At 36.0% G+C, this 22,412-nt stretch overlaps 4 protein-coding genes across 6 annotated transcripts; 1 reads left to right on the top strand and 3 right to left on the bottom strand.

Annotated features, from left to right (window-relative positions):
* Positions 1-450: 450 nt before the first annotated feature.
* On the bottom strand, positions 451-6,459 carry LOC107924041 (histidine kinase 1). The gene is made up of 13 exons (XM_016854306.2): positions 6,132-6,459; positions 5,795-6,037; positions 4,911-5,708; positions 4,479-4,726; positions 4,234-4,393; positions 3,710-3,836; positions 3,498-3,587; positions 3,214-3,408; positions 3,035-3,104; positions 2,848-2,890; positions 2,543-2,683; positions 1,132-2,265; positions 451-976 (listed from the first exon to the last, which is right to left on the bottom strand). Exons 1-13 carry the CDS (start codon positions 6,390-6,392, stop codon positions 761-763), a joined length of 3,726 nt encoding a protein of 1,241 aa, XP_016709795.2. The 5' UTR covers positions 6,393-6,459; the 3' UTR covers positions 451-760.
* A 4,554-nt stretch (positions 6,460-11,013) lies between these two features.
* On the top strand, positions 11,014-14,944 carry LOC107924039 (oligopeptide transporter 7). Of its 2 annotated transcripts, none has more exons than XM_041080656.1 (6): positions 11,014-11,225; positions 11,326-11,923; positions 12,577-13,179; positions 13,441-13,696; positions 13,894-14,076; positions 14,176-14,944. In XM_041080656.1, exons 1-6 carry the CDS (start codon positions 11,186-11,188, stop codon positions 14,788-14,790), a joined length of 2,295 nt encoding a protein of 764 aa, XP_040936590.1. In that variant the 5' UTR covers positions 11,014-11,185; the 3' UTR covers positions 14,791-14,944. The 2 variants fall into 2 exon arrangements, with proteins under 2 accessions (XP_040936590.1, XP_040936591.1); XM_041080657.1 differs by having other exon boundaries at positions 11,084-11,225; positions 12,610-13,179.
* Positions 14,945-15,025: 81 nt separating this feature from the next.
* LOC107924040 (thiosulfate sulfurtransferase 18) lies at positions 15,026-16,598 on the bottom strand. 2 transcript variants are annotated; one of them, XM_016854305.2, is made up of 6 exons: positions 16,171-16,598; positions 15,971-16,051; positions 15,818-15,897; positions 15,679-15,749; positions 15,497-15,550; positions 15,026-15,367 (listed from the first exon to the last, which is right to left on the bottom strand). In XM_016854305.2, the coding sequence occupies exons 1-6, from the start codon at positions 16,188-16,190 to the stop codon at positions 15,233-15,235; spliced, it is 441 nt and encodes a 146-aa protein (XP_016709794.1). In that variant the 5' UTR covers positions 16,191-16,598; the 3' UTR covers positions 15,026-15,232. The 2 variants fall into 2 exon arrangements, with proteins under 2 accessions (XP_016709794.1, XP_016709793.1); XM_016854304.2 differs by lacking the exon at positions 16,171-16,598 and having other exon boundaries at positions 15,971-16,128.
* A 2,096-nt stretch (positions 16,599-18,694) lies between these two features.
* Positions 18,695-20,412, bottom strand: LOC107923136 (thaumatin-like protein 1). The gene is made up of 3 exons (XM_016853349.2): positions 19,933-20,412; positions 19,144-19,810; positions 18,695-19,028 (listed from the first exon to the last, which is right to left on the bottom strand). The coding sequence occupies exons 1-3, from the start codon at positions 20,003-20,005 to the stop codon at positions 18,836-18,838; spliced, it is 933 nt and encodes a 310-aa protein (XP_016708838.2). The 5' UTR covers positions 20,006-20,412; the 3' UTR covers positions 18,695-18,835.
* Positions 20,413-22,412: the final 2,000 nt, after the last annotated feature.

Below are 22,412 nucleotides of genomic sequence, written 5' to 3'. Positions count from 1 at the left end.
TTTGAGTCGGTTAGACTTGAACAAGAATAAAATATGTTAATATCATATTCGAACCCGATCTAGCCTAACTTATGGACACCACTGGTTTATTTATTTACGATAATGACTGGGAAAGTATATTAAAAAGAAAGTGAAGTATTACTTATATATCAACAAGGATCAAATCTGATGAGTATCTTTCCTAAAGGAATCAAACCTTGCTGGCAATCTTATTACAGCCATAAACATTCACATGTTAACTCTAAAGAAAGGCTCACACCATAGCATCATGCTTTGCACTAAAAAATAAAACCACTATATAATTAATTTAAGCAAATGCAAGCAATTATTGCAACATCATTAATTAATTAGTGTGCTACTGGTACAACATTCTACCTAAATCTACATTTAACTTTATTAGTTGTGTCCTCACCCTATATGCTTTCTCTTCAAAAAAAAATCTAATATATATATAGTTATAGCTATATATCATATATTATGTATCCAATAACAATACAGATAGATTAATACTTGGGCTTTGGGTATTTACAGGGTTGTCTTAAGACACTCAAGCATTATCTTATTACATTAACTAAAGAAACTACCCAAGCATTAGATAAAACCACTTTCTAAGACAGGAAACTTGGTCATACTCCTAGGTATACTAGACATGTTAAACGATTGCTTTTTCCTCTCTCCACAAGAAACTTGTATCCATCTTTACATCGGAAGCCGCCTATCACATTCTTATTTGGTTACCGATTTTGTCGAGCGGGAAACTTTAGGCTGATCTTTTAGTGAGTGAAAGAATGGTGGATACCATAAACTTGTAGTCAATTGGCTTTGTTAGATAAGCATCCATGCCAACCTCCAAGCATTTTGCTTCATCTGATGGCATTGCATGGGCTGTCAAAGCAACAATCGGAATGTGCCAACCCATCCCTGCTTCTGATTTCCTAATTGCTTTTGTTGCTTCATATCCATCCATCTTTGGCATCTGTTTAACGTGAAACACAGAAAAGTTAACTACACTACAAACATAACAAAGTTGGGAAAATATATGATTAAATGCTCTGTGTGTGGGTCAGCATGAAGCTTTAAATTAGTGGATATGTAGCACTGTTGTTATGTATCTCCCAAGTGGTTTCTTACTTGACAGTCCATTAAAATCAAATCATATGGAGGGGAATCACTAATATCTGTCTGCGATCTATTCCTTCTTTCTTGCAGTGAGGACTCCGTTCTGTAGTCTTTTCCAACAAGCTCGCAGTTCAGCGCGTCCACTGCCTGCAGTCCATCTCCAACAGCAATTACCGTAGCTCCCATTTTTTCCAGCATGATGGTTGCTACCCTTTGGAGAACAGGCGTATCTTCTGCAAGCAGTATCCGTAGACCCTCTAGAGATTTGTCTCCGTTTGCTGCCTTACTTGTATATGAATCGTCTCCATCTTTAGTGCTGCTGCCGACGTGATGTTGCTCTGGAGAATTGGAATTTTCACATTTGGCATCTTCAGTGTCATGTAACTTGGGTGTGATGCCATTACATTCATCTTCTTCTGCCTTTAGATTGTTCACTTCTGAATCTAAACGCGTCAATTCAACTAGGCAATTCTTAGTTGTCTGGCAATTCAATGTGTTGGATTTTATAGTTCCTTCTCCTTCTGGTTTATCTCCAGTGTGCACACAACTTATAGAATTAGCTCCACCCTTTTCAGAACTATCAGAATCATCAGAGCTGCAACTCTCGAAATGAGTTGAATCGATTTCAAGACATTCATGAGAACCACCTTCTTTTCCTTTTGGATTTCTCTTGTGAAGTTCAACATATCTCTCCTTTACGACAGCTTCCAAAATATGAAGCATTTTTGCCTTGTACAATGGTTTATTAACCATCAATATATGTCCTTTCCTGCGGAGCTCCATCTTTATTGCATTGGAAGTATCATGATTCAGCATCCATGCAAATTTCACTCGGCCAGAGAATCTGTCAAGAAAACTAAGCTGTTCTTTCCATATATCAGTGCTCAAGTCAAGCAGGCCCAGATCAACAACTATAATGTAAACTAGGTTCCTCATGTCTTGTAGGCCGTGTATCTTAGATCTCAGAGGTTCACCTAGTGAATAATGATTGTCAAAACCGCAATTACGAGTTCTGACATGAAACAGTTCATGAAGAATTTGTGTCAGTTCATTCCACTCAGATGCTTCCAAAGCGAGCACTCCATTTCTAGACAGCCACTTGGACATAATCAATCTTCCCATGTTGCCTTGTATGGCAAGGATCACCTGCATTCACGTTTTATGTGTGTTAGATTCTAAATTGTTGTTTTGAGCTATCTTGTCTCGGTTGATACTCGGGCAAGCAGAATGTACAAATTTTGGTTTTCTAGGACAAGGTTTAGATAGAATAGAATATTAACTAAAGTGCTCTCTCGTAAACCTGTCACGGATATAAGTGAAAGCTGTAATATTGAGTCTCAAGATGTATTGTGTTTCATTTATGCAAATTAGAAATCAGACTTAGAAGAGTGTTTGCAGCTCCAAAGAGCAAAGCTTTACTCACCGCTACATTATGCTTCGAAAAATCCATTTGACCATGTTGTTCTGTGCTATCTGCAGGAGTAGTGAGCAGCAAGAATAGTCTGATTAGAGTTCCTGGACCATCCTTTTTTACAACCTTGATTTCTCCACCCATCTTGTTAACCTGTCATAGACAGTACGAGGCTATGATGAACTAAAAAAATGGAGAGATGGAATTCATCATATTCTGTGCAGTTGATCATAAAAGATGGAAAAAAAGTTTTCATTTTCTTAACAATTTATTCTTTTTTGTGTTCAACTTTACATGTACAAAGACACTTCACTTACCAAGGTTCTCACAATGCATAGTCCAAGACCAGTGCCACCATGCCTGGAAAAAGAAAAGAACTTAGGATGAAATCTGTACATTACATTTCTTAATCTCTCTATGGATTTCTTCCACATTAGATTTCTTTCCATTTTTTTTCATTGATTCGTTTATAAATGTCCGTTTGATCTTGCTTGAAGTACTTACGTCCGAGTTGTTGAAGGATCAGCTTGCTCAAAGCTCTCAAACACAGATTCCCATTTGCTTGGATCAATTCCTGCAGATCATGGAAGATACAGATTCCCATTTGCTTTCCTCGAAATGAAACATTTTATATTTACTGTACAGATATAATTCCTACGGTATCAAAAACAAAAGAATCATACCACTGCCAGTGTCATCAACTTCAAACCAAAGAATAATTTTCTTGTCTCTCTTGTTGGCTGCCTTCATATGGTTTCCATGTTGCTTCAACTTCGTCTTTAATGCAGACAGTGATTTCTTCTGAACACGAGAAAACTTCGCAGAATCACTAGATACACTGGGATTCTCGCACCATCCACGCAATATAATATGACCCGCTGAAAGCCATTTCCAAACAGTTAATCATGCAAGTTGTCTCTAAAGGTAAGTTACAAAAAAAAAATGAGCATCTAAGTGTTCAACTTACATGTTGTGAACTTGATGGAATTGCTTACTAGATTTGCAAAAACTTGAACAACTCTGGCAGAGTCTCCTCTAACAAACTTCGGAATATCATCTAAAATCATTTAACAAAAAGAAAGGAAAAATGTTTTTTTTTTCAGATATATGTCGATTTTCATTGTTTATCATAACTTTTGATTAAAAAAATAATGTCTCACCCACAAGTTTGAGTCATACCAGAGAGATCCAGAACAGTCTCCACATTGTGGTTTATGCACTGTACAGAGAACATATCAACAAGTCCTTCAAGTTCCCGTCCCAAGTCAAACTCAGCTTCTTCCAACACCAGTTTTCCTGATTCAACCTATCAAATATTTGGAGAACAATGACCTGGGTGTGATTTTCTGGGTCTGAAGGTGCACCATGAAAGATAAGTTCTATACTGTATGATAACCAATAACTGCTCCCAGCTATGTTAACTAGACCTGTAATAAGTGCCAGATACAGATATATGTCCAACACAGATTCGTAGACATGTTGCCCAGAAATTTATCAGATCACACCTTGATGTATATAATCGTGCCTAAAGGGAAGTTGAAAAACACTGTGCTAGGTGGAGTTACATAACAGTAACCACTTATTACTTAATATACTCTTATTTTTATGTTCAAAACATGGTCTTTTGATCTTAAGAGCTGGCTATGCATATATTTACTTGATATTTCCAATTCCTTATATAACTGGTTTGTCCTATGTCTTACCTTGCTCAGATCCAATATGTTGTTGAGAAGTCGAAGAAGAGCTGTTGAGCATTTACGGATCTGGGTAACCATTGCGTACTGCTCATTTGAAAGCCGGTCATCGCAGATAAGAATGTCCAACAGGCCAATAACAGCAGCCATAGGTGTCCTTAATTCATGACTGCAACACAATAGATCCATAAGGCGCAGGCACGATGTGTAACAAGGAGGGAAAAGTGTAGCTTGTAAGGATTGAAATTGGTTACCTCATATTTGCAAGGAATTGGCTTTTATAGTTGCTTGAAGCTTCAGCTCTTCTTCTTGCATCAAGATGGCTTATCAACTCAGCTCTGAGTTTCATTTCCTTTGATACTCCATTTGTAAGTATCAAAATACAGACACATCCAGTAACTAAGATACAAACAGATGCAGATATCAATATGACCAATGTCTTCAATGATCTTTCGTCAACCTTCCCCATTATGTACTTTCTTGGAATGATTATGACTCCAACCTGCACCGTCTCAGACCTGTAAGTGTCTTATTAAACAGTTATAAACAATACTCCGGTTAATTATATTTGTATTCTGATTGAAACATAAAGAGGTCACCTCTGTGATATGATATCTTCATGTATCCTATGATCCAAATGCATTATTTTAATGTTAGGTAAAGGGCGAAATATTTTCTGAACTTACCATAGGTAATCGTTTTAGGTTGAGAAAAAACGAATCGATGTAATAATTCTCGCCACCAAGATTGGCCTTCTCCACATGAACCACATTACCAGGAGGATACTTGTTGCCATAGGTTTCTCGTAGCCACTGTGCTCCCATTCGTATCACATAATCCTCTGAATCAACAGCCATCATAAGCTTAGGCCCCTTTGTAGTATTTTTTAAAAGAGGAGCATTAGTGGATGTAGCCAGTAAGTAACCCTCTTGTGAGGTCAAATATATGTACCCACTATGCACTTCAACCAGCTCTTTCATCAGCTGGCCTACACTATAAAGTGCAGTGGTGACACCAACAACAGCTACAATACTCGTGTTGGTAGAGTCCCAAACTGGCAGTGCTGCAGAAAGCAACGGTGAATCTGTATACTTGCTGACAGACACATGCCATGAAGCTACCCCATCAGGCACTTGAGAAGGGCCTGCTATATTGATAAGCTCATCCGGTGGAATTGGCAGTGCCTTCCCTGTCTTTTCCCCAGTGACAGGATCAAGTGGTTCACGATACCATATTGCAGAAACGTTACCACGAATGAACTGGTCGTTCCACCCTTGTCGTGATGACAACATTTTGCTGCCATGAGACTGGGTGGCACTGATTGAATAATTTGAAAGATCAGAGTAGATATAGAATGTGTTGTTATTCTTGTGATCTCTATGGAACGCCTGGACAAATCCATTCTTGTAATTTATGGTTATGGCATTGAAAGCTTTACGACTGGCGAATAGTGCCCATGTTATGTCTTTCATCATTTGATAAAGCTGCTAAGAGACTGCAACAAATCAACCAAAAAAGAAGGAAAAACAAAGTTGGGAAACAAGAAAATAAGTGTACATCAAGGGTCAACCTCAACTTGTTCTGCCTGAGTGGTAGGCTTGCTGTACCGCCTGATAACATACTGTGACAACTGGACCTGTGCAGTTGTTATTTCTGAGGTAGAATTTAAGATGCCCCACATTCGTAAGATCGGACGCTGAAGAAGTTCATAACGAAGACCGAAAGCTAAGGTGTTTAGTGATTTTGTTGTGTACATCTTTGTAAAATGCCAAGTTAGAACTGTCAACAGCCCAATTAAAATAGCTAGCATGACCTGAAAGGGAAAGAAACAAGAGAAATCATCTACATATGATTTGAGGTTGTAGTGTAAGTCTAAAAAGGAAAGGACAATCTGAAAATAAACTAACCATGATTGCAAGGCGAACTACAAAAACACTGTAATATGATGAGAGACAACGAGCACTTGCATACTGGAACTCTTCCTGTTCCACATCCCTATGAAAAAACCTACGTACTTGGCCTCCGGGAGCTGTTTTCCTCCCACAAGATGAAGCTAAACCTGAAATTCTATTCAACACCTTCCTCAAAGGAGTACCCATTGGGGAGGCTACAATTGGTGAACTTTCACAACTTGTAGTAGGAGATTTTTCTGTCATTTCTGAACCCATATGAAGAACTCTGCGTTTGTGTGCGCAGATTTAACAAACTCTTATGTGCAATGCATTTTTATACGTTTTAATCTTAAGTGGGGGAGTGTTCTTAATATACTGCTTTCTTTTGTCATTTCCCACTTTTCTTTTGAAGACAACAATGCGCGACGACTTACAATTTTCACAAGTGGGGGAGCCATTCCTCATCGGCAACATATTTTCTATTAAATTATATCTTCTGATGTGTCAACATTTTATGCTGAAAGTTAGAGCTAAAAAGCAAAAATTTTCAATATTCTAGTACAAGTTTAAGCATCAAAACAGGTTTACAAACTTCAAGCACAAGCATAACAGTCAATTTCACTTGAATGGGGTAGTGACAATTAATGTCAAAACTCGTCTTTCGGTGATTTATATATATATATGATTTGTTTAACTTCAATCGGCTAGCCTAACTAGGTATATAAGAAAAATTAATGTGAAGAGCCAATGATTACATTCATTTTATTTTAACAGATGAAGACTTCGTTGATCTTTTTCATCCTCTAGACTTAGCTTTTGTGATTCCACCAGGGCTTTAAAGCATGCAGCATGACATGGTGTCTACCAATAAATGTTGCACACACTCACTGTTCCTTTCTTGTTGCCTTACTTGACAGGGAAATATATGATACTATTACATCAATCATGTTTCATTCCTTTGTCTTCACTAAGGCGATAACCAGATGGTGGTTTCACAAACCTTCCAAAAAGACCCACTTTTCCTGCACTTGGCACGACCTAATACATCACCTTCATTGTTTGTTAAAAGAATATCCAAAGATAATCTTTTCTATGAACATCTTTTTCATTAAAAATAAACTACAAAAGTAAATTTATGGGTGTTAATTAAAATAATATCAAACATAGAATAATATCCATGATGATAATCGTTTTCTATGGACATCTTTTTCATAAAAAGAAAATATGGAATATTAGTAAAGTAAATAGATAGGTATTAAATAAAAATTAAGCCTCCAAAGAACAAATCCTGGTAGAGAGGAAAAGATTTTTTTGACCTTAACTGGTGCTAATCTTGATTTAAATGGATTGTTTACAATAATTAGAGATATCTTTTAATAACTACGAGTATGAATTAAATCCACACATAATAAACGTATATGATAGGTACATAATAACATTCGAGACTCAAGCATATAATTGTACATGATTAGTCTCAAATTTAGATATTCAAAATTTATAACTTTCGTTTTTATCAACTGTGTCAAGATTTCATTGGCTAACGAAAATAAATTTAGATGTTGATATAATTCTTTATTTAATATTGCATGAAAAAGGTGGATTGGTTGGAATTTCTACAATGGAAGCTGAGTACTTTATTTGATCCGTAGCTTGGAGTTGACAAATTTTATGGGCATAGAGAGCTAGTGGCATAGATTTAAAGCAAAACCCAATACAACAAACATATCAAATTCACACTATCACACACGTTCCATGATGGTGCACCCATAATTGAATGTCACTAAAAGTCATGGTACATGCTAATTGGCATTACATAGAACCGGAACGTACGTGTACCCCAAATGAAATGGGCAGACGTGATGTGCGCATGGCAAGCTTTGATTTTTTGAGGGGCTATTGGGGGATTCCACTAATCGCAGTTGGGTAATTGGATGTGGCCCCTCATTAGCTGATGGGTTAGGGGGCGGGGGTCCTTGAGAAGACATGGTTGAAACCAGAGCAGGGGATAAGTAATATTTGTTTTCTGTGATGCAAAGGGTAAAATATTTATGAGGCTATTCCATACCTAACTATGGGCTACAGCACAGGTATTAAAAAGAACCTAGGAAAATATAGAATTTTGACTAATTTTCAGGCAAAGAATTAAAAAAAAGAAGAAGAAAAGAAATGGACAGGTTAGAAAATCAACATCACTATCATTTTAGTTTATTATCCCACTATCAGATATGGGAACACAACAATTATAGCCATTTTGCCATCCATAATATGAAAAATCTAAAGCTTCTTCCGATATGAGCAACAGAAGACTTAGGCTTCGTTTGGATAGGTGATTGACTGTGGTGAGGTGCGTTTAGCTTACTTTTTGTCTCACGCTACAGTATCGCTACAGTATCTAATCTCACCGCCACCGCTATTTTTACACTAACCGCAACTAAACGCACCGCCCATCTAAACTCACCCTTAGTCTGGTTGGCGTCCGATTTTGCTTTTAGAACTGAAACACTAGTATCAAGTACTCCTGTGTCTAACTGGTGATATGTATATATATATGATATCAACCAAATTAGTCCCCAGTATTCTTATGGTTGTGTAATATATGCAGAGTCTAGTTTCAGAAATTTCTAGCCTTGAAAATAAAGTAAGATGCAACATTAAACCTTTTAATGGATTTATCCAATGGGCATCATAATAATCCCCTGATTTGTTTAAATATTAACTAAATGGACACAAGCACTTGCAGTTGCAGAAGAAGAGACGAAAACTGTTGAAACTAAATTGGAGGTTAAACTTTTTGGTAAAGGATACTATGGAGTACCTATTGCAAAACTCAATACTATGGAGTACCTATTGCAAAATTAAATCATTTTTATGACTAAAAATTGATATGATTAATGAAATATTAATAATTAAATAGTTATACATGACATTTCATGTGTATTTTTTGTTAACATACATGGATTAGTTTTTAACAGTAAAAATAGATTAAATTTTTAATGGAATGATCAATTTACTTTTTGATCTAATGTACATAGATTAGTTTGTTCATTTTTTTATGTAGAATGAACAATATGCAATTCAACTCCTAATATAAAGACCTCCATATACTTTTATCAAACTTTTTAAATATAAAATCAAATGACAAATAACCCGTCCATTTCTTTTCTTCTTCTTCTTTTTTTTTTTTAATTCTTTGCCTGCAAATTAGTCAAAATTCTATATCTTCCTAGGTTCTTTTTAATACCTGTGCTGTAGGCCATAGTTAGGTATGAACTAGCATCATAAATATTTTACCCTTTGCATCACATAAAACAAATATTACTTATACCCTGCTCTGGTTTCAACCATGTCTTCTCAAGGACCCCCGCCCCCTAACCCATCAGCTAATGAGGGGCCACATCCAATTACCCAACTGCGATTAGTGGAATCCCCCAATAGCCCTTCAAAAAATCAAAGCTAGCCATGCGCACATCACGTCTGCCCATTTCATTTGGGGTACACGTACGTTCCGGTTCTATATAATGCCAATTAGCATGTACCATGACTTTTAGTGACATTCAATTATGGGTGCACCATCGTTGAACGTGTGTGATAGTGTGGAAGGGATAAATCTTAAAATTATATATGAATTTTAATTTAATGTATAATTAAATATATAAATTTTAATTTGATATAATTATACATAAAAAATTCTAATTGTAGTTCAGATACATATTTGAAGCTTTAATTTTGATTTAATCATACACATTTAAGAAATAAATATAGTAATTTATTTTTATATTAGATAAATATAATTATTCATGTATGCAATATATAAACATAAAATGATGTTATATCAATACTTGTGTTAATAATTTACAATAATGGAATCAAATCAAAATTTTAAATATAAAATTACACAAAATCAAAATTTATATATATAATTGCACATTAAATCATAATTCATATATAATTTTAAGATTTATTGTATTTTCTAATCATGAAAGATTTCTTCAACTTGAAGTAAAAAGTCTTTCTTAAACAAAACAAGATTAAATTTTATAATTTTTAATTTAATATCAATTAATCTAAATCTCATTATACATTGTATCCAATTAAACAAAACTGGCTTTGCCTATAAGATCCTCCATGCAATCTCTTATTTCTTTCCACCCAAAGAATGTAAATGTGTGCATTCCATGCAATTCTAATTATTGTAGACATAATGGATTTTCCTTTACCATTGATGAACCTCCAATCAAGTTCGGCCTGGCAAGTAGAGTGACAAACATCCCATCCATTAGCTTGCAGAGCACAACGTCACACCTGCTTGGGGTAAAAGCAGGTACAGAAAAGATGATCCCTAGTTTCATTCTTTTCCCTACAAAAGACAACTTCATAGCAAGCAAAGCAATAAAAGAATACTTAGGGAGTGTCAGGCTTGAACTTTGAGATTATAGACGACCCAAAAAAATATTTTTTGAACTTCATCATAAATATTTTATCTCTTATGATTCTAAAAAATTTTCAACTTTTATTATATTATATTTTATAATTTTTTAAAAAAATTAATTTATTTTTTCACCTAAAACTCCAAAAATGTTAACAACAGGTTTAAGAGTATGAGATTACCCCATACAAGTTTGTACCAAGGAACTTTCTCCTTATGATTTCTCAATTTGTCCCAAACTTTACTTACAATGACTCTATCGCGCTGCAGCCCAAGATTTGTTACCTTTAGTAATTTCTGCTAAATCCAACTATGCTCCTGCTAAGGCTGCAATTGAAGTACCCTTCTTCCTTTTAAGTCAACCTATTTTCAAAAAATAGTAAAAAATCGACGTGTTTATTATATTCAAATGAATCTTTCCCTACAAGTAGTAAGATACATCCAATGGAATTAAAATGAAAACAAACAAAAGACCCAATATTTTTATTGCGTAATCAATGACGACATTAACAGATTAAACCAATGGTCAGGATTAAGAGCTGCCTGCATTAAGCTTTAGCAAAGTCCTCATCTTCGGGCTTCCATTACACAGCCGTGGATCAACCTTCAAATTTTTTCCGGGACATCGGAAAAACCGTTACCGATGACAACAGCCACTAGCCCAGAAATCGCTGCTCCTCTGCGTAAGACTTTCCATCTTCTCAACTTCTTTACTTCTATTTTTCCTCAACTTTCTCGCTCTTTCTTTTTGATTTTCCTCCAATCTAAACAACTACTGCGCAGTTCAAAAGTCTCCTTCCGGCCAAAACCAACCCCATGCATCCGGTTCTGTTCCGTCATCGCCGGACGATCCTGAGAGCTGTCCCATAGAGCAGGTGGCTCTCACGGTCCCTACCGCAGACGACCCCTCCCTCCCAACTCTTACGTTTCGCACGTGGATTTTAGGCACTCTAGCTTGCCTCCTCCTTTCGTTTCTCAACCAGTTCTTCTGGTACCGTCGAGAACCTCTCTCCATCTCCTCCATCTCCGCCCAGATCGCGGTGGTTCCTCTTGGCCACCTCTTGGCTGCAACGGTCACCGATCGAGTATTCTTCAAAGACCGGAATTTTGAGTTTACACTCAACCCCGGGCCGTTTAACGTAAAAGAGCACGTCCTTGTTACCATCTTCTCCAATTCCGGAGCAGGAAATGTCTACGCGATCCATTTAGTCACCGCTGTTAAGATCTTTTACAAGAAAAGGATGTCGTTTCTAGTGGCATTGCTCGTCGTTTTTACTACCCAGGTGCTCGGTTTCGGCTGGGCTGGTATCTTTCGCCGCTATTTGGTGGAGCCAGCTGCCATGTGGTGGCCCCAAAATCTGGTCCAAGTTTCCCTCTTTAGGTAAGCAAACACGCCATTGATTATTTATTATATTCTTCTTTCATTATTTTTTGCCACCTGTTTTTCTTGTAGTGGCTTACAGCTTTTGTCTACGCTATCTCTTCCATGATGAGATTCTCTTGAACAAGATTCTCTTGCTTGAACTTTTTTACATTTTTGTCCTTGTATTACTGTTAGGATTTTTTTTTAAACTACAATAATTAGGTTTATGTTAATTTAATTTTAAAAAATTACAAAATATCACAAGATTTATTTGAAAATTTTTATTTAAGATATTGAATTATTCAAAAAAATATTTAAGTCTTAAGTTTTTTTTTTTAAATTTAGCTTTTAAGTGTTTTTTTTAAATTTAGCTAATGAACTTTAAGCGATTATTTAACGATTGATACGGTACATTAATACTTATAGATAGATAAAAAAATGTTGCTTAGAATCAGTTGACTTGACAGAAAGTATTAAAGATCAGAGAAAAAAACTGTTTTGATTTTGGTTCGACATTCAAAACTAATTCATAGAAGAAAAAAATCTGAACTATAAAAGAAAAGGGGAGGGGGCTTTTGATTCGTGTTAACAAAAAAAGTCATACAACAACTATTTTAACTGTCGAGTGATTTAAATAAAAAATTTCAAATAGTTCATTAATCATTTTGTAGATTTTTGAAGTTAAAGTCACTAAAATCTCACAGGGCATTACATGAGAAAGAGGAGAGAGCTAAGGGCAGATTGACAAGAAACCAGTTTTTCCTCATAGCTTTCACTTGCAGCTTTGCCTACTATGTACTTCCAGGCTACCTTTTCCCAACTTTAACTTCCCTGTCCTGGATTTGCTGGGTATTCCCAACTTCTATCCTAGCACATCAGCTAGGTTCAGGACTTCATGGCTTGGGTATTGGTGCCATTGGATTTGATTGGTCCAGCATATCCGCCTACCTTGGAAGTCCTCTTGCTAGCCCTTGGTTTGCAACTGTTAACATTGCTGTTGGTTTTGCTCTTATCACCTATATCATCACTCCCATTGCTTATTGGCTCAATCTCTTCAATGCCAAGCATTTCCCCATATTCTCAGACGGCTTGTTTACTTCTACTGGGCAGAGTTACAATATTTCAGCTATTATAGACTCAAACTTCCACATTGACATGGCGGCATATGAGCGTGGGGGTAGCCTGTATCTCAGCTCCTTCTTTGCCATGTCCTACGGTGTTGGCTTTGCTTGCTTGACAGCCACTGTTGTACATGTAATCCTTTTTCATGGGAGGTAAGCCACACTAACCTCCTCTCTTGATCCATCAGGCATAATAGTCTCTTCGATTGCAATTGCTCGACCTAGAGGCTTTGCTCTACCATGTAAAGCTTAATCACATTTAGAATGCAAGTGAATTCTGCTCTTTACTAAAGGGCATGTAATTAGAAGTGTTACTGAATGGTCATTTTATGCAATCAGGCACAGACTACATAAACTGATATCTGTCAATTCATTACATTCAGCAAGTTAAAGTGACTTATCTTAGTGGTGCAGCGAAATTTTGCAACGAAGCAAATCTGCCTTCCAAGAGACAAAGATGGATGTGCATACAAAGCTGATGAGAAAATACAAGCAAGTACCTGAATGGTGGTTTACGTGTATCCTTATAGTAAACATTGCAGCAACCATATTTTTATGCCAGTATTACAATGATCAACTCCAGCTGCCATGGTGGGGTGTTTTGTTAGCTTGTGGTCTAGCCATTTTTTTCACTCTCCCTGTCGGAGTTATTACTGCCACAACAAATCAGGTATAGTTTTGCTATTTCACAAGTTCTGTATTTTAAAAAAATATATATCATGCAATTTTATCTAAATTTTGCAGATTATTTGCTCACATAATTGAGAATAATTTTCTTCCACTCAGATAATGATTGCTTGTTGATTTGACCTTATATTCTGTTAGTTTTGTTTGGGTATTTTGACATGGGTAAATTTTCTTTTGAAGACACCAGCTTTGAATGTGATTACAGAATATATCATCGGCTACATATACCCAGGGTACCCTGTTGCTAATATGTGCTTTAAAGTGTATGGATACATAAGTATGAAACAAGGGATTACCTTTTTGCAAGACTTCAAACTCGGTCACTACATGAAGATTCCTCCTAGATCCATGTTCATAGCTCAGGTTCACCTCTTCATGATTCTTTTGTTGTTCTTTTTAAGGTGTTTCCTTCTGTAGACAGATTTACCTATTCATCTTGTCATGGTATGGTATTCTTATCAGGTTGGTGGTACAATAATAGCTGCATTAGCGCATTTGGCAACAGCGTGGTGGCTTATGGATACAGTTCCAGACATATGCGACAGAGAAATGCTTCCAACGGACAGCCTCTGGACTTGTCCTGGTGATCATGTGTTTTACGATGCCTCTGTTATCTGGGGTCTGATTGGACCTCGAAGAATCTTTGGTGATCTTGGCTACTACTCTGCCATAAACTGGTTTTTCTTAGTTGGGGCCATAGCTCCTGTCCTTGTTTGGCTTGCATCTAAGGCCTTTCCAAACAAGCCATGGATAAAACTTATTACTATGCCTGTGCTTTTTGGTGCAACAGTCAACATGCCACCAGCTACTGCTGTCAACTACACCAGTTGGGTTCTTATTGCCTTTGCATCTGGTTTTGTTGCTTATAGATATTATCGTGGCTGGTGGAGCCGCCATAATTATGTGCTCTCTGGGGCACTTGATGCCGGATTGGCTTTTATGGGGGTATTGCTATACTTATGCCTAGGGATGCAGCATGTTAGTCTTAACTGGTGGGGAAGTGATTCAGATGGATGTCCCTTGGCTTCTTGCCCAACCGCCCAAGGGGTCATAGTTAAAGGCTGCCCTGTTTTCTGAGTGAAGCAACCGTTATCCCAACCTCTTCCACTTAAATTGTATCATTTGAATGATTCATTGTCCATTGCACATCTGTAAATAAGCCTGTATGATTCATTGTCCATTGCACATCTGTAAATAAGCCTGTAATTAGAAAGCAAAAAGTTTGGATTTACTTTTTTAGTTTTTTTTTTTTTCCCTGAACTGCTTTTCAACTTCTGAATTTGGGTTTACAGAGAAGACAATAGGGAACTTGTAGCCAAAAAGCGTGAAGCACGGTTTTCATTAATAATTTAACATATGCGGTTGCAAATTAAGGAGGGGTCAAATCCATAGAGATAGAAGGGGGAAATAATAGTAAATTTGCAGGTCCCCTGTTGAAAATTACATGCGGCATTATAAGTTACTAGAATTGCAGCAAGGCGAACAAGATGACAACAACTGGCAAACAAACAATCACCATTCACAGCTCTTCATTTGGCTTGTCTTCTACTATTGCAGGCTCCTGTACCTTCTTAGGTTCCTCCATTTTTATAGGATGCCCGTTCTCCACCCAAGCAAGATAACCTCCTCCCATGTCGTGCACATTCTTAAAACCCTGCAACATCATTGTTGAGTATAGTTAGTTACTATCGGTCAAAAAAGCACCATCTGCATTCTTTTCCTTTATTTTTAAGCTACAATAGAAGGAAAGTTGTGTCTCAGAGTTGGAATAGAATGAACTTACAATTTTAAGAAGATCAGCGGTTGCAGCAAGGGATCTCACCCCACTTTGGCAGCCCTATAAGAAAATGAAACTAGTTCAGCCCACTTCAACTCCCACATCATTTATATAAAGAAACTGAAATAAATAAATAAATAAATAAATAAAAATGGAAAGAAAGAAAGAAAGATGAAATCGAAATTTACCACTATGAGACGATCATCCTCCTTGCAAAGAGATGAAACCTCCTTCAAGAACTCAGGATTCTTCACCCTACCTGCAGCGCCAGAATAAATACTCTGTATAAACGACAGAATTTAAGGACGAAAAAAGAGCTTGCCAGACCTTCTGGTGTGATGAACAAGTATGGGATGTTAAGAATATTCTCTGCTTCCACATGTCCCTTCTCGAATTCTTCCACTGTCCTGTTGTCAATGGAAATGAATCTCAAACCATAAATTTTAAGGAACTTCAACAGAATCCTGTTATGTTTGTTACCTGACATCGATGTAACGGTAGCCTGACTGCAGCAAGTTTTTTGCTTCATTAACATGAATGGTAACAACTTCTGATCCTGAGCTAAAATATATAAGAGAAAAAAGAAAGAAACAACAAGGGAAGACAACAAAAGAAACACCCATATCAAAGTTTTGCACCAACTACACTTCCTGAACACGAACAAGGGGAAAAAAAGTCACCTTAGGTCCAGAGATCCCATGGAGACTCGTTTATATGTTAGTATTTGCCGACTTTCAGCCGTTGTATCTCAGATCCTGCGGCTGTTCCCTCCTATACGTGGTTTTTCTTTTCGGTGAAGAGATAAAACGTGGGCTGGGATAGTTATATATTGTCGTTACTATACTCATTGACCACTGCTGTTGATCGGTGTCTTGCTGCCCAATTTCAGTGGAAGTGGGATGATGCGTCAGGATAAGGGAGTTGTATTAACTTCCTACGAAGCAAGTAGCAATGACATGTTGCCACGTGGTCTGGGAAGTGCAACCAAATGTTGATACATACTTTTTTGTCGTTGTTGAATGTTGATACATACTTTAATATATGTCATTTTCATATTTATAGTTATGAATAAATTATACATGGTGGAGGTAGAATGAATTATTACTGTAATTGGATGTGCTTAGTCTGTTCTTGATATGGGGGGCTGATATGCCTTTGATGTGGTAGTTGGGAAGGTAGGTAGGTAGGATCCCTCCTAATGGAGCTATTGACGGAGGTTTGGGCCTAGTTTCTTCTGTTAACCACGGGGCTATTTCGACCTCCACTGGCCCAGTTATCCTTGGGTTCAAACCACCCATGATGTTTCCAATTTTACTCTCTTATGTTTTGCCAATAATGAGCGATTCCAAATTTCCATTCACAGGTAATATAACGCGATATATGAGCCTTAAAGAAGGCTATGAAAACGCCGGCGTTTTAGATGAATAAAGCGACTCCTTGGTCCGATAAATTGATCGAAGGGATGCTTACGCGATGTCGTTTGTGCTGGAATTATGCAAATACGAGTTTAAAATTTTGTTTGATTAAAATTTATTTTAAATTTGTTCATATTATTTTTTTAAAAATATTTGTATTGTTTTAATTTAATATTCAATAATTTTATATATATTTTATTTATTTAAATTTTTTATACAATTATTTTAATATTATTTTAATGTTTATATTAGGGTAATATTATAAATTTAAAAACAGGATCGAGTCAAGTTCAGATTTTGAATGTTCAAACTTAAGCCTAACTTGTACTTTAAATAGGTCTAATATTTTTATCAAATCTCTTTTAAATTTCAAATGAGTCTTCGAACTTAAACAAATAATCTGACTCATGAATAATTTATCTATAACGAGGCTCAATCACATAATAATATGTGACATTAAAAAAAACATAAGCACTGCAAATTGGCTTGACTAGGGTTGACAAACTTTTAATTTGATTTTTTTATTATTTTGAATATTCTTTTTGAAATATTTATATTTATATTTTTTATTTTTGAATATTTAGACTTTTTTTATTTTTTAAAATTCTTTTAATATACGTTTTAGCTTTTCAATATAACTTTTTAAATTTTATATAGTTAGTCTATTATAAAAATAATTTTTAAGAAATATATTTTTTGAACTTTTATATATTAAAAAATTATATAATTATTTTGAAATTATTGGTTTTTGGTACAAGTGAATTTGAAATTATTGATGTAAATAAATACATGACATTATTTATAGGGGCTTTATACCACATGTCAGCTTTTAATTGATTAATATTTTTAACAAAGATAACAATTAAGGGTGAGTAGGAAATATAATTTAAAAATCACTTAACAGAAAAACAAAATAATCGACCAGCTGAATAAACGCGGTCAAACTGTGCATGTTTTTTTGTAACGATTGTTTTGTCACCGCTAGTACGAGGTCTGTGGTGCCGCTTTAGTTCAATTGATTATTGGCTACTTATTCGACGGCGCCCACGAGATTATGATTCATTCGGGGCTCAGAGTTTCAATGGGCTGTCAGTTGGCTCGAGGGAAAGGCTTTGATTTCAGCGATAGAGAGAATTGTATAGGCAAGTAAGGAATATGGGAGTTTACTTTTTAGGAGATTCTATCAGGACGTAGGTATTGCTCTTGGGATCAAGGACACGATCCCAATGAGATTGTCTGGTCTTAAAAGCATTGCCCAAGGAGATATATATATATGCGTGTGTGTGAGAGAGAGAGAGAATTGGGACTGCATAATTCCATTATTTTCATAACTTCTTGTCAAATTAATATTTTAGCTCTGGGATTCATTGGCTACATTTATTTGACTGTACCAAGCAGTATTGCTTTGTAGTTAATTTGGTATGAACTCCACGAGTCCTTTAGTCGAGTACCAATTGAGCCACTAGTGATAGAGCCTTACGGAACTATAGGTGCTCAAAACTCTCTACACCGTCTTTAATGTCAGAGAGATTCAAATCCTGGTCGTTAGATCCACAATGCAGACTAATAGAGAATCCGATATTGGTGGTGGTTCACTCAAAATGACCTTCCACAGCAATCCATATCAAAACTCAGATTCAAGTTCAAAGCATACACTGTTTCCTTTTTAAGTTAAATCTAGTTTTGAGAAAGGGCAATCATGCACCCTTAAAGTCACCTAAAAAAAAGTTATTTCCTTTTACTTTTTTTGAATCTTTCACTTTAGTTAACAAGCTGTGAACCATAGATATTCGATCCAAAAGCAGAAGGATTCTATTTCTGGAACAAAATGATTTACATCGAATTAGGTGCAATGCAAATATGCATGGTTTTGTAGTGGGTGAACTTTACAATCTGGATTCTGTCACTAACTTCTTTCTCACTTGAAACACTACAAGAAGAGAGAAAGGACAAGAAAAATAGTCACAGCAAAACCAAAATGGGTTGGGGAAAATGGTTGGATTCTGGGTGAGTCACCGGTGGCCAAATTTGCTAGCCATTGACTGGCCATTGCAGCTGCCTTCATTGGATCATGATCCAACCCTGATTCCACTGTTGTTCCAGCTTCCTTTAAAGATTTCAAACTGCATCCAAGTTAAATGCCACGTAAATATTTATATGCAACTATCAAATTTATATCACATCAAAAGCCCACCACCCCAAATGGTGACAAGCCAAGTTTATGTTATAGAAATTTACCTTGGACCACTAGGACAGAAAGTGATGGTATAATCAGCCCCAGTGCAAGTGAAAGTGCTACTGGCATCATCAAATGCATAGCTATAGGATCTGGGACAAGCTGACTTGAACATTTCTGAGTACATGGATGGTTTGCAAGCAGCTGGACTATTGTAGGCACCATTACAACAGTACTCTGGTTTCCCAAACGCATCGCAGGCGCTCTTACAGCCGCCACCATCGATTCTCAGCTCAGACGGGCACTTTTTGTTCAAATTCGTCACGCAGCCGGTAGTGGCACACTCTCCTGAACCTCCATGTCCTTCCACAGTCAAAGGCAAATTGTAACCATTAACCAGGCTCACGTCATAGAAGTCCTGCGACCCTGAACCGAGCGTAAACTCGGCCAAGGTGGCTGGTGGGGTGACCCCTGCCCCATTGCATTCAACTTGGCCAGAGCCGCAGTCACCTGTAGCGCATGATCCGTGACCAGAGTCGTCGAACTTGCAGCCTGTTCTGCCCCAGAAGCGACCTGACCAACCTGTAGGACCTTGGAAGGAACGAGAACTGCCTTTTTTGAGTTCAAAGCCTGTGCTTTCCAGATTTGGACTTCCTGGATTTGCTAGAATTCCAGGCCATACTGTGTGATCGCATCTATTGATGAATGTGAAAGTGGCAGCCGCAACACCTGGGAAAGGAATCATAGGAAAACAGAGCAACACAGGATCAGATTGGTTTCCTTATCAAATAGATCAGAACTTTACGACATGTGAACAATCCCATTTCTGGAAAAGCGTATATTCACGTTACCTTCAAGAAACAGGACCAGAATGAAGCTCAAGAACGTGATAAAAGAATGGTGAGAACTGGAGAACCGAGCCATAGGGAATCTATAGCAATGTCACTGGTGTTTTAATTATTAAGTATTGGTTTTTAATTGCTTTTCTAAAATGAATGGTGTGGCTCAAAACAATTTAAAAAAAAAAAAAAGAACTTGGTCTTGAGATTAAGCAAAGCTAATGTAGGAAGTGGTGTAATGCAATTGAAGGGTGGTCAAAGGAATTAGAAGAAGAAGCAAAAAACAGTAGTCAAGACAAGGCTTCTTTGCTTTAGCAGATGAGAAAGATCGAGGAAGAATGAAGAAGATGTCCGCAAAGAGCAAACTCCAATGGTTTCCTCTTATCTGTTGAGTGATGGTAGTGGTAGTGGTGACGGTAAGGGATCTCATTATGTGCTCTTCATCTCCTATATATAAAGGAAGCATGCTTGAATAAACTTAGGCTGTAATGAGAAACTCGTGTTTGCAAGCTACTCAAATTTAATAAAAGAAATTAGAATTTGGTCATAGATATTGTCGTGCTGAATGCAAGTACAAATAATTAAGTTTGAAACTAAATACGAAAATCAAGTTAATTTTTTACTAGATAAACGAATGAACTTAAATAATTTGATTATTATCTCTAATCGAACTTAGATTTTAAAAACAAAACTCGATTCAACTTGATTTAAACTTCACGCCTCAATTTGATAAGTTTAAACTTTATACAACTTTAGCTTGACTCAGCTAAATTATGCTTTGGTAGTGGAAATGACATGCACAAATGAACACCTCATTGTTATTTCTTTTCTTCTTTGGCCCCTCATCCTATCATCTAGCTTTTTCTCATTTTGTTTCTTTAATTTTTTTTTCTATTTTTTTCTTTTTACTTTAAAATGTTTGTAATGAGAGTGCAAATCCAGTTAACACCAACATATTTTTTCAATAAAGTTACCTAGCAATTTTAGGAAAAACATTTATCTTATATAATAAAAAAAAAAACCCACAATTGTCGCTATAGACTTTGTGCAACCCTAATGTCCACATTCAAAGTTTTCATTTATAGCATCATCGAAGAAAATCACATAGAACCTAAAAGCTTGTTGAAAATGAAACCATGGTTTTAGTTTTTTAGGGTAAGTTTGCTACATTACAAAACCATTTGGGTCCCTTGATGTCCACAGTTTGACCTTCTCTTGACCACTTTGGCTGTAGGTCGGTCTATTATTATAAAATATGATAAAATTAATAATCGAAATAAAATCAAAGCCCCATCCAAAATAAACTTAGGCAAAATTTATATATAATAAGATTTAAGTCAAAGATAAAATCTAAATGAAGGAAAAATAACGTGGAAATTGAAATCTTATAGTTTTCATACAAGATTCCAAAAGCTAGATTTGCACCATGTCTCGTAGATGTCACACATTGAACTGAACCATTGGTTAAGAGAAAAAAAAAAAGGAAAAAAAGGCAGGGTCATTGGACTGTGCAGTGTCAGAGTCCAACAAGTCCGCGTAGACCAAATCTTAGACAGATACAAGTGTCCAAATATTATTGGAAGATCGTCGTGTTAAAGCACGTGGAGGTTTAGATAAGTTGCTGCAACTTCCATTAGAGTTCGTTGGTTGTTTTCATTTTAACACAGCTTTATAGAAAGGGGACCCTCAACTTTTATGAGGATTTGGATCTGCTTTGTTCAGCTTTTTAAGCTGACTAACCACTGTTACAGATAAGGTCCCTTTCCTCAATATGCCAGCCAAATAGTTTAGTGTCTCATAGTGGGAGCCCTATTCATAATCTTTATAATTTTCTAATGTTTATTATCAGCTCTCTTCAATCTCTCATTTTAACGCACTCCAAGTTCCCTCATTTATGTTTAATGCGTCATCGATTTTAGTTTATCTTGTTCGTCTTCTTTTAGCGATAATAAAAGCTCAAGGGAAGGGATTTCTTGTTTCCTTTTTGGTATCTAAGTTGCTGTAAAACGAGGGGAAAGGGTTAGAAAGTAGATTTTCGAATAGTGGCAGAGTCCAAAAAAAATTTTTGAAGGTTAGAATTAAATTATATATTTTTATAATGATAAAAATATAATTTCATCATTTTAATAGTTTATAACTTTATAATTTTTAAAATATTAAATTAATTTTTTATTATTTTTGGAGGATAAAATGTAATTTTATTATTATTAATTTAAAATTTTATAAATTATAATGTAGTTTTTTATTTTGGAGGACCGAGGCTCTTATAGTCTTCTAACTCCGCCCCTGTTTCTAAATGCATCAAAGGAAATTTTTAAAATTTTAAGGTTTAATTTATTTTAATTAGGGGTTTAATAAGATTTTTTTAAAAAAAATTTGAAGGGCTTAATTAAAATTTTAAAATTTTTAAAAGAATTAATGAAAATTTTCAAAATTTTTAAAAGTTTAACTTTTAGAAAGTTTAGCTAACATTTTTAAAATTTTGATAGTCT

Source organism: Gossypium hirsutum, chromosome A11, assembly GCF_007990345.1.
Source record: "Gossypium hirsutum isolate 1008001.06 chromosome A11, Gossypium_hirsutum_v2.1, whole genome shotgun sequence".
NCBI classification, from domain to species: domain Eukaryota; kingdom Viridiplantae; phylum Streptophyta; class Magnoliopsida; order Malvales; family Malvaceae; genus Gossypium; species Gossypium hirsutum.
The sequence above is the reverse complement of the archived record's forward strand: the minus strand, read 5'-3'. Positions and strand labels throughout refer to the sequence as shown.